We start from the raw sequence: 12400 nt of genomic DNA, 5'->3' as shown, positions 1-12400 counted from the left end.
ATTCTGACTGGTGTGAGGTGGTACCTCATTGTAGTTATGATTTGCATTTCTCTAATAATTAGTGATGTTAAACACCTTTTCTTGTGCCTGTTGGCCATCTGTGTATCTTCTTTGGAGTATTATATAATTAGGTCTCTGCCCACTTTTCAATTAGGTTGTTGGGGTTTTTTTGTTGTTGTTGAGTTGTATGAGCTGTTTGTATATTTTGGCTGTTTGTATAATTAAGCCCTTGTCAATTGCATCATTTACAAATATCTTCTCCCATTCCATAGGTTGTCTTTTGGGTTGTTTTTGTTGTTGTTGTTTTAATGGTTTCCTTTCCTGTGCAAAAGCTTATAAGTTTGAATAGGTCCCATTTGTTTATTTTTGTTTTATTTCTATTGCCTTGAGAGACTGACCTAAGAAAACATTGGTATAATGTATGTTAGAGAATGTTATACCTATGATAGCAGAGTAATTGTTTTATGTAACTGATTTTTAGTAGAAATTGTAGGGTTGATTACTCTGTTACACCTGTGTTTAGACTATCAGTGATGATACCAGTGAAGAAACACAGACATGGGAACTTCACCAGTATAATCATTTTTGGCTTCTTAATTAGAATGAAACCTCCTTGGATTCAAGGAGGCTTGGTGTTGGTATCTAGCATTTATTTGATTTTGTGGTTGCTCTTCTTTTTTGTAAGGTTTGCTAAATTGTGTTTCATCTTACTGGGTAGCATTTACCTTCAGTCCTTAAGTGTTAATTAACTGTATATGTGAATAATATATTCTATTTCCAAAGATAGTATAGGTAGTTTTTGCACCTAGGAAAATAGGTTTATTTTATAAAGATAGTGTACTTAGCTTAATAATGTATATGATACTGGAGAAAAAATTTGTTGTATGAATTGTTATAGTCAAGTAGACTAGAATTGTTACAGACAGGAAGACTAGTTACTAATATAATTTAGTTATTTTTCTCCAGATTAAACCAGGACTTAAGTATTCTTGCCTGGAGAATTCCATGGACAGAGGAGCCTGGTGGACTATAGTCCATGAGGTCTCAATGAGTCAGACACGAGTGAAGTGACTTAGCATGCAAGCCTTGTTGTATTGCATTCAGGCAGATGTAGTAAGAATTTAGTGTTAAGAAGATTGTGTCCACCCTAATCTAAACTTAGTTGCAGGAGCATAAGTTGATTTTAGCACTACCAGTCCTCACCCTGATTGCCAGCTGTTTCTCACTCTTCCTCTCTGAATAGAAGGTGTTTTAAGTACTTTGTTCTTATTTTTCCAGCAGTTACCTCTGTCCATTTCCATACAAACCAGAAAGAGCAAAAAGATGGCGATTTGTTAAAATTCCTTGAATTAAGGAATTGTGTTTTTGTATCATTTACAGTGCATTCTCATTTGTGTATTCCAGACTATGTAGTCACAACTCTTAAGAAAAAGTCACAACTCTTAAGAAAAACACAGTGCATACTATAAACTTAAGATATTTATTATTTGATTGTGATTTTTTTTTTAAATATTGCCCTTCTTGTATTTTGTGACCTTCAAAAGATAGAAGGTTTTTTTGTTTCTTGTTCTTTTAGCTCTCATTTCTCATCTCTTTTTCTTATGGATCTCTCCATAAACAGGGAGATTTAGGGTTAGTACCTGGCATTTATGTCTCTTGGAAAGAAATCTTCAGGAATCCTTTTGTTTTGGAGATGATAATCTGCATATTGAAAGTATAGTCAAATGTGAACGTTAAAAATCTATAATATATATATTGGTGTGTAAAAATTGGTCAGGATGATTTTGATGGTGGTATTGTACTATCATTGAAAAATACTGTAACAGCTTTGTTATTAAGAGGCTAAAAGAGGAAAGCCCATTTATCATGTTGGCAGATCCCAGGGCCCAAGCCTCTCTCCCACCTTGTCTTTATTCTCTCTCAGTGACCTAATCCAGCCCAAAGGCTTTACATGGTAACTATTTGCTGATGACTCCAAGTATGTAGTTCTAGCCCTCATTTATCTCTCTGTGTTCTACATCTCAGAGCCTGTCACCTTGATGTGGCCTTTCCCTTTGGATGCCTGATAAGTATCTCGGGCTTAACAGGTCCAAAAATTAAAGCCTGTTCTCTTCCTTTCCCTCAAATCTGTTCTTTCCCCAGTTTACCCATTTCAGTCAATGGCACCACCATCAACTCAAGCTAAAAACTTTCCTGATTAGAATTATTAATAATTAGCATTGATCTCCCATTCTAACTAGTCCTTTCTCCCTCTGAAATCCTAATATGTGTCGTTTGCTAATTTTTTTTCACATCTCCACTGCTAAAACCCTTCTGTAAATCTCCTTTAGCTTTTACCTGCAACCTACTGCAATAGGTTTTAGTTCTGTGTTTGACCCCTGAAATCTGCTTTCTATCAGAATTGAGAATGGTCTTCTTAAAATGTAAATGGATTTTGTCACAAGAGTGAAGAAGACAGTTAAAGTTTCAGCCTAGACAAACCTACTAGAAGTTCTAGGGACAGAGAGATCATAAGTAAGTAAACACATGGATATCCAGAGTGATTGCAGTTGGTAATGAAAGAAAATACAACTACTCCTTGTCTGATGAATTTACTGAAATTAAATTATTCCTTAAAATCGTCGCTGCTAAATAAAAAAGCCATTAAATGAATAATTTCCTAATTTTTCCCAACATTATAGTATATTTCATCCCAACCCAAGATGCCTGAATAATTTTCACAGGTAGAAAAATATGTCAATTGAGCACTGAAAACCAGTTTTATTAACTGGCAAGTTGAAGAAGGAAACAGCAACCCATTCCAGTATTGCCTACAGAGAATCCCATGGACAGAGGAACCTGGCAGGCTACAGTCCATGGGGTGGCAAAGGAGTCATACATGAGTTAGTGACTAATCAACAACAGCAAATAAGATTATACCTAAAGTAATGTAGTGAACATTTATTTGACTCCATTTTTTTATTTCTGCACAATTTTTCCCCACGTAATTTTCAATCCTTTGTTGGGTCATTGTTACTATTCACTCAAACTAAAACTTGAAAATAAAGTTACAGACAGGAAAGCATTTAAGTCAGAATAAAGGCTCAACATGGAAACCTGTAGAAGTAGTTCATGCACACAACAGAATGAAGAGCTATTAAAGATACCACCTCTTCTCTCTCTCACTTGGTGTACATATGCAAAACAAATTATTGTGAGTTCAGCCAAACCTGGTATTTAATTTGGATTTGTTTCATCTGATGTTCTGTGACTAGAAAACTGTTACGAGAAGTAAAAACTTTTAGTGTGTCTTTGCCTAAAACTATAATAATGAAATACCATACTTCTTATATTGATTTAGGTTGTTTAGGGATGAGAAAATGATCTTATTATATATAAACAAACAAAAACCAATCCAGAGGATTTGTTGTAAAAGTGGTATAAGTGTCTAAGAGCCACTGTAGTTTAAAATCTGTCATCTGCACAGTCATTCAGTGAAGTAAATAGGGTATGGAGATGTTAACTCAGTGATGCCACATTAGACAGAAGGGTGAGCAAGCCTCTCTGAGCATTGACATATTTGAATTGAGACCTGATAAAGGAGAATGAGTTGGTCATTGGATACATGGTGGTAAAAAACACTTTGGGCAGAGAAAGTGTGGCTGTAAAGGCCGAGAGGTGGACAATATCTTCATATGTATGAAGAAAGGAGTGGAGGAGGCCAGGGCTGACTAGAACCTAGTGCGGAAAGGGCTAGGTTGGAAGCGAGAGCGTCTATGAGAGCTAATTGGAAAGGTAAGCAGGAACCACGATATGAGGGTCTTGTAGGCCTTAGGAGGAGTCTTGATAGGCTTCTGGGACTAAGAAGGATTTTAGGCTGGAGAAGCTTGTGGTAGGTGGTAGTGATATGACCTCAAACTACCTTATATACGTTTATTGTTTGGGAAAAGTGTCTGTTTTATTTCCTCTTCCATCTACCTCTTCTCTCCTTATGCACGTCCTAATGCATAACCTTACATCTCATGCTTTTGGCTCTGATTTCTTTCATGCTTGCCATATCTGTACCCTTTTAAGTTTTGTTTGAACTCTTTGACTTGATTTTCTAGAGCATTAGTTCAGCACACTCAAGAACACAAAGTAAATTCTATTATCAGAGATTTGAGTGTGTCGTATAATTTGGAAATAGTGAGAAATGCATGGTATTTTTTTTTTTGTCTTGAGGATATTTCAAGTCTGACTTTAATTCTCATTATAGAGTAAGTTAGGCAGAATCCTTAAGTGCAGTGGAATTAACTGCTATTAGAAGGAAACTGGATTTAAAATTAATCAAATCATGGCTGAAAGAAGGCAACAGCAGCACTGTAGGAAGGAAAAGACTGAAACTTGCAGGCGCCCTGTGATTATGGCTGGGTCTGGTGTCATCATGGAGCTTTCTAGACAGGCTCCTACGCTCACCGAGATGTAAACACGGACGTGTTGGTGGCTGTGACTGCAAGTCTTTTTCTTTTTTTTTTTTCACTGAAAAAACTCCGCATAATTCTGATTTGTCAAGTGTGTGTGTAGGACCGAATGCAGTCTTGGCGTGTAATCGTTGTAAGATATCTCCCAGCTTCTCTGTTTGAAAACAGTTGCTAGGAAAATAATTGTTTTAGAAGGTTGGCAATAAAATAAAGCATAGAAACTAGGCTCTGAAATTACCTTGGTATTTGGCTATACAAGGCAATAAGGTAACTGGCAGTCTAGTTGATAACATACCCTTTGGCGAAAAGCAAAGCAGCCCTTTCCTTAGGTTGAGTGAAAAGCATGTCTGTCTGTGACCAGGAGCCCCAGGGCCCTCTCGGAGCTTGACAGTGCGCTTATGGCTGTGCAGCGTGGATGGAGGGCGCTCCAGGCCCCGCAGCTGCGCACTGGCTGCGTCCTGTCTCCACCAGAAGCAAGCTTTGTTCCGTGTGGCCCTGCTGTCCGCACACAGAGCAGCCTTTGATGGGCTGCCTTTGACGTGATTTGTTTACGGCAGCCAGAAATGCTTCCTGCATAATGAGAGCAGTTAATCATGGAAACTGGGCTATTCCTGTTTGTGTCCTTCTAGCAGTCTCCGTTGTAAATATTAAAAGGTAACGACAAAAGGATGAAAACCTCTAAAAAAGGCACAAATCAGTTAATCCATCAGATCATGTGATTGCTACTGATTACATGGATATCTTTAGGGAAGCAGAAAATGATTGTTGAACACATGCCTTGTGTTTTGATGACTGCATTAAAAGTCCCTCAGTGGGATGGCATTTATTGGCTCCCAGAGCTTTTCTTACATTAAATTTCAGGCAGGCAGCACAAGGAGAAATACCACAACCTGTATCTAACCTCTTACATGCAGTTAAAGAATAATCTTGATCAGGCTCTGCGAGGCTCTGCTAAAGAGACGAGGGTTTTCAGCAAGACCCCAGACTTTTATTTTGAAGTGGAGTAGCAGCTGTTGGCTATTGCGGTGCAGAGCTGCAGCGCGGCCTGGGTCACACCGTGCTCGGGTGTCTGCAGGGTGTCTGCAGGCTGCAGGCCGAGCCCAGTGGCGCAGGCACCAAGCTGCATTTGTTTGTAGTGCTGTTTGACCTCTTGGTTTGAGAGAGCTCCCTGGACCATCTGAATGGCTATGGGAGATGGTGAGTAAGATTTATTTTTCTTCTTTTGCTTGTGCTGTACACTTCCTTTTAAAGTGACGATCATTTGCTGTATAAGAAATGTATTTCTCCCTAAAGAATGAAGGGCACTTTGTGTATGTGTGTGTACACACCGCTTGTATGTTCATATATACACGTGTATGTGTACTTGTCATTGGTATCTTTTTCTACTTGATATGTCTGTATGGAATCTGGCAAATATGACAGTTTACCTTGCATCTTACCAAGCAAACCCTCAGTCTTTGGTGGTGGATATAAAGGGATATTGAAAGAAACATGGAAAATATGCAGAAGCTTTGAAGAGAGAACATGGCCTTTGAAAGAATGACAGATTTGACAGAGTTACCTAGCTTGACAAAATTGCTGTTGTATTTGACAACAAGTAGAATTCTATAGTGATTAAGTAGATAAAGAGGCAAAATGGCTTGCCATAGACCCTGTTTTAATTGATGTGCTTGTTATTTGTCATTATCTCTAGTAAGTAGTTCTCTAGAAAATATTTAGTCCTTTACAAATTCTATACAGATATAGTTTGATTTAAAAAAATCGATTTTGCCAGTGTTTTATTGTGATAAGAATAATTTTTAAAATGTATTTTTATAGTGCTGTCTAGTTTTCCAAAGCACAGGAGTCTACTTATTGTCCATTAACTCCTCAGGTACAAATAAATGAAGTGTGAAGAGGATTTTGGTTTTTCCATTTCACAGCTTAGGAAACTAAGGCTTGTTGAGATTATAAATCCCAGATTCAGGGACAGAGCAAACCAGAATCAAATCTAGAGCCTCAAGTGTGCCTTTTGTATTGGCCTTCCATAACATTTAGTACTTTAGTTTTTTTTTTCTTCATTATTAAACCTTTTGTTAAGATGCTTAGAGGTATATATACTTTATAATCGCATCAGCACCAGAGATGTGTACAAAGGGGAATTGAGGTTACTTCAGAAGTGTTTCATGTATTTTGGAAGTTTTTTTTAATAGTTTCAGCCTTCTTTTATGACTATTTAATGACTTCTGTCTAAGGAGTTTGTCCCTTTGGGATGCTGAGGAATAGAGTGCAAACTTATGTTAAAAAATCATATTGGTAAACAGTCATTTAAATAATTATATATATGTTAATGGAATATGGTAGTAAATCTGATTTTGCATATTGTTATAGTTTATTTCAAGAATTTATCTAACTTTTATATGTCCTTATAGAAATAAACAACAATGTAATTTTAACTTCCAGTTTTTAAGGCAAAAGCCATTAAAATTAATGAATTAAGTTCTCATATACTTAAAGGCATTGCCAAATTTATTTGATTGTTATTTTTAAACCTTATTTTGTAAGCAGCTCTAAATGTTGCATTTTATTTGGACTGTATCCAGATTTTATTTCCTTCTTAAACATTATAGGTTCAGTAGCTATCAGTGTATATTTACTTACTTTTTCTTTTTTCAATAATACTAAATCCATTCAGACTGTTTAAGAATGTGTTGATTTTTAAAAAAAATCAAAGTAACAACCTCTTATAAAGCTCAGAAAATAACCTTCCCACATATTCTCTTCCTCTTTAAAATGAAAATACTTTTATTGGATTTTAGTGATAAAGTAATACATCTTTATTAAAAAATTAAAAATCTAAGCAGTAACAGGTCATCTTGGGGTTTATAGTTCTTAGGAGTTTCATATGTACTCCTCTGTGTATTAGTCTCTCTCACAGGTAATATACATGCATCATACTAGTATCTTGAGAATACATACAGCACTGGTTTATGCTATTCCTTATGTATTTTGTTTTTTATTCTTTAATAAGCTAGTATCTTCTCTCTTTCAAAAATCAAATAATGTAAATAAAGAACCACCTTTCAACCACCTCCAAACCCCTAAGCCTAGAGATAAGCAGAGAGGAACACTTTAATTAGTATGGAGTTTGTTTTTTCATACCTTTTACTCTGCCTTAACATTTATATTAAGTATCAAAATAGTTTTGTTTTGACTTTGTTTACATGAATGGTATCATTCTCCACATACTTTTGCCATTTACTGTGTGTGCTCGGTAGTGCATAGTGGTGGATTTTTCTAAAAATGTCATCCTATGTAACTTCTCATTTGTTTGCACTGTTGCATAGTACTCCACAGTATGAATGTGTATCATAAATATCTCTTTGTCTATGGAATTTCAGATTGCTTAATCACATATAACTTTTCTAAATGATTCTGAAATGAACACCTTTGTACAAATCATGTGTGTGTGTACACACATATATTTTTGCACACACATTTTTAAAACAATCTAGAAGTAGAATTTCTGGATCAGAGTTTTTATTCATTTCAAGTTGTTTTAGTTCTTGCAAATTTCTTCCCCAAAAGGCTTTACCACTTCTTACCAACAGTGCCTTCTATCTTACATTCAGTTCTCATGATTATTAATCTTCTAAAAATTTGCATACCAGATAGGTTAAAAAATATCTCACCCTTTAAAAAAAAAATCTCCTGTCTTCTTTCTGATAACATTGATCATCTTCATATGTTTGAATGTTTATATATATATATTTTACTGTGAATTGCTTTGTGGCATCTTTAGGTGACTTTTTTTCCCCCTATGCATCTTTTGGGCTTCCCTGGTAGCTCAGAGGGTAAAGAATCTGCCTGTAATGCAGGAGACCCTGGTTTGATTCCTTGGTTGGGAAGATCCCCTGGGGAAGGGATAGGGTACCCACTCCAGTATTCTTGGGCTTCCCTGGTGGCTCAGCTGGTAAAGAATCTGCCTGCAATGTGGAAGACCTGGGTTTGATCCCTGGGTTGGGTGCATCTTTTAGAGATATTTGAGAATAATTTTTAAATTTTTATTTTTTTTAATTAATTTTTATTGGAGTAGAGTTGATTTACAATGTTGTGTTAGTTTCTGTTGTACAGCAGAGTGAATCAGTTATACATATACTTACATCCACTCTCTTTTAAGATTCTTTTCCCATGTAGCTCGTTGCAGAGTATTGGGTAGAGTTCCCTGGGCTCCAGCTTTTTGCTTTTGGCTTTTTCATTTATAGTTTCTCTTTCTGTGTCCTGGTTATTAGTCTGTTATCTGTTAGAAATGTTATGTAGGCTTAACTTCATGGACATATGAAAGATTTTATTAACAGTTTCATTTCTAGGCAAACTGGGAATTGAGAAGCACAGTAATGACTATCAATTGAAGAGTTGTTGGGGGTGGCTTTCATGTGCCTTTTTGTTTAGTTGTCTTTATCTCACCCAAGGGTACAAAACAAAGCAGTCAGATGATTATGAAGTAGCTCTGGGCAGTTAAACCAGACAGAGTTAAAAACCTGTAGGATTATTATGTGGCGCTGAGCCCTGAAATCTGCCTCAAAAGCTCACAAGAGGAATTTGGCCTTTTGTTGTTATGCTACAGAGTGACTGGAAAGAAATAAGGTTTTGTTGCAAATAGATTGTTTCTAAACTTTAAACAATTCAAAACAGTCTATTCTTCCAAACATGAATCTTTTAAAAAAGACAAACAAGTGATGATATAACCTTGGCTTTCACTTAGCCTTTTGGGACCATTCTAATCTGACATGTAACGACTGGTTTGGGGGATCGAGGACAATAGCAAGAAATTAATGCTGAATAGATTTCTCTCCTTCCAAACCCTTGACTGTTCTACGTGATACACTCGGAGTCAGTAATTTAAGGCACTGAAAGAAGCAGCCCTTTAACTTACTGGCCAAAAGGGCAAACTTTTCTTCTAGGAGCAATAAGGGGGAAAAATAGCCTATGACGAGAGGAAGTAAATTAGAAGTGAGAAAAAAATTGGGGCATTCAACAGCAATAAAGGCAGGAAAAGTAGTAGTTACTAAGACTGAAAATCTTCTTGAAACAGACCCATTTACCCATCTGGGTGCAAAGTGGTGGACATCAACAGCAACATATATGCAAACATGATGTTGCTCATGAACCTGATTTTTCATGAAAAGGTTTACATCTTTTCTTTGTGTAGAATATGTAGTTGATGTTCTTGACAGCTGTTGTAACCAACCTGTAGCTGTGGTGAAATTTTAACTACCTAAAATGATGACATTTTAAAGGTTTTAAGTAATCCTTACTATGAGCCTCATTTATTGTTTAGTTTGATATTATGGTTATTATGAAATACGTCTTTATTTAATTTTATTAATACCAAATAGTGATTTAAATTGTGTTTGTCCTTTTACTTCACAGAATTACTGAAGGTCTTGAATTTTTTAAATTATTTTTAATTGAAGGATAATTGTTTTATAGTATTGCATTGATTTCTACCAAATATCAACATTAATCAACCATAGGTTTACCCATGTTCCCTCCCATTTGAACGTCCCACCTGTCTCCCTCCCTGTTTCCTCTAGGTTCTTATCGAGCCCCAGTTTGAGTTCCCTGAGTCATACAGCAAATTCCTATTGGCTGTCTGTTTTACATATAGTAATGTATGTTTCCATGTTACTCTCTCCGTACTCCGTACCGCCCACCCTCTCCTTCCCCCCACTGAGCTGTGTCCATAAGTCTGTTCCCAATGTCTGTGTCTCCAATGCCACTTGCAAATAGGCTCTTCAGTACTATCTTTCTAGATTCCATATATATGTGTTAGGACGTAATGATTGTTTTTCTCTTTCTGACATACTTCATTCTGTATAACAGGCTCTAGGTTCATCCACCTTATTAGGACTGTCTCAAATGCGTTCCTTTTTATGGCTGAGTAATAGTCCATTGTATATGAAACACCGCTTCTTTATCCATTCATCTGTCAGTGGGCATCTAGGTTGCTTCCATGTCCTAGCTATTGCAAATAGAACTGCAGCGAACATTGGGTTACATGTGTTTTGGTTTCCTCAGAATTAGTGGAATTGCTGGGTCATATTCCTGGCTTTATTCCTAGTTTTTTAAGGACTCTCCGCACTGTTCTCCACAGTGACTGTATCAACTTGCATTCCCACCAACAGTGCAAGAGGGTTTCCTTTTCTCTACAACCTCTCCAGCATTTATTGTTTGTAGATTTTTTGATGATTAGCCATTCTGACCGGTGTGCGGTGATATCTCATTGTAGTTTTGATTTGCATTTCTCTAATAATGAGTGATGTTAAGCATCTTTTCCTGTGTTGGCCATCTGTATGTCTTCTTTGGAGAAATGTCAGTTTAGGTCTTTTGCCTATTTTTTGATTGGGTTGTTTTTTTGGTGTTGACTTGTATGAGCTGCTCATATAGTTTTGAAATTAATTCTTTGTGAGTTGTTTCATTCGCTGTTATTTTTTCCCATTCTGAAGGTTGGTTGTCTTTTCAGCTTTATATGTGAATAGTTTATACTTTCATTTGCTGTGCAAAAGCTTTTAAGTTTAGTTAGGTCCTACTTGTTTGTTTTTGTTTTTATTTATTTTTAATTGAAGGATAATTGTTTTATAGTATTGCATTGGTTTCTACCAAATATTAACACGAATCAGCCATAGGTTTACCCGTGTTCTCTCCCATTTACTCTAGGGGTGGGTCATAGGCAATTTTGCTGTGATTTATGTCATAGAGTGTTCTTCCTGTGTTTTCCTCTAGGAGTTTTATAGTTTCTGGTCCTATATTTAGGTCTTTAATCCATTTTGAGTTTATCTTTGTATATGGTGTTAGGAAGTGTTCTAATTTCATTCTTTTACATGGAGCTGTCCAGTTTTCCCAGCACCACTTATTGAAGAGACTGTCCTTGCCCTATTGTATATTCTTGCCTCCTTTGTCAAAAATAAGGTGTCTGTAGGTGTGTGGGTTTATCTCTGGGCTTTCTGTCTTCTTCCTTTGGTCTATATTTCTGTTTTTGTGCCAGTAGAAGGTCTTGAATTTTTAAAGATCCCTTTGACAAAGAGGGTAAGAGTCTTCAAATATCTTTTAACTAGTTATTTAATAGAGCTTCCCTGGTGGTTTAGATAATAAAGAATCTGCCTGCAGTGCAGGAGACCTGGGTTCAATTCCTGGTTGGGAAGATCCCCTGGAGAAAGGAATGGCAACCCAATCCAGTATTCTTGCCTGGAGAATTCCATGGACAGAGGAGCCTGGTGGGCTACAGTCCATGGAGTCGCAAAGAGTCAGACACAACTGAGCGACTAACTCTAGTGAGTTAATATCTACCTAGAAGTTTTAAGAGACTACCAAGTTTTTTGGCTTCTCTTAAACTTTGTATGGAATAGACTTTATTTTTAATAACTAAGAAGTAACTAAGATTAACTGTGCTGTTGAACATGGTATTTACCTGTGAACATTGAAATCTGGTGATTATTTTATTTTGAAGCACTTTGATTTTCAATTTCTAATCATTTTACTAAATTTTTTTTATTTTAGTTTAAATTGAAGGCATTCTTTATTGTTACTGTTGGATTATTTTACTTATTTTTATTTTATTTTATTTTACTTATTTTTAAAAAATTTTATTGGAGTATGTTTGCTTGATTATTTTACTTCTGTAAGCTCGTGGGTTTTTTTTAGCCCTAGGAAGTCATCTTGTTTTGTTTTGTTTTTTCTTTTAATAATAATAAAGTTATTATTATTAATCGTTTTAGTCTCACTTTATGGAATTGCTTACAGTCAGATATTGAACCTCCTAGATTGATTCACTGTGTCTTAAGTTTTGTCTTAAGTTTTATGTTTTTTCCTTTTATAATCTGTTCTGGGAGATTTCCTTGATTTTCTCATCTAGTTCTTCTATTAAATTTTAATTTTGGCAAACAGAAGTTTAAATGGTTCAAAAAACTGACTTTTCGTTT

At 36.0% G+C, this 12400-nt stretch overlaps 1 protein-coding gene across 34 annotated transcripts in view; it reads left to right on the top strand.

Moving 5' to 3' along the window:
- The window catches only part of CLASP2 (cytoplasmic linker associated protein 2), a 179355-nt gene that overhangs the window by 30821 nt on the left and 136134 nt on the right, over window positions 1-12400 (top strand). Inside the window, exon 1 of one of the 34 annotated variants that reach the window (XM_044934194.2) lies at window positions 5480-5636. The exons of the other annotated variants lie outside the window; for them this stretch is intronic. Coding sequence (XP_044790129.2) covers window positions 5621-5636 — 16 coding nt within the window. The 5' untranslated portion in view covers window positions 5480-5620. Of the gene's footprint in view, window positions 1-5479; window positions 5637-12400 lie in introns of those variants that run through there. 34 annotated transcript variants of the gene reach the window in all.

Source organism: Bubalus bubalis, chromosome 21 (genome assembly GCF_019923935.1).
Source record: "Bubalus bubalis isolate 160015118507 breed Murrah chromosome 21, NDDB_SH_1, whole genome shotgun sequence".
Lineage (NCBI taxonomy): Eukaryota > Metazoa > Chordata > Mammalia > Artiodactyla > Bovidae > Bubalus > Bubalus bubalis.
Note: the sequence above shows the minus strand (reverse complement) of the source record. Positions and strands in the feature narration are given on the sequence as shown.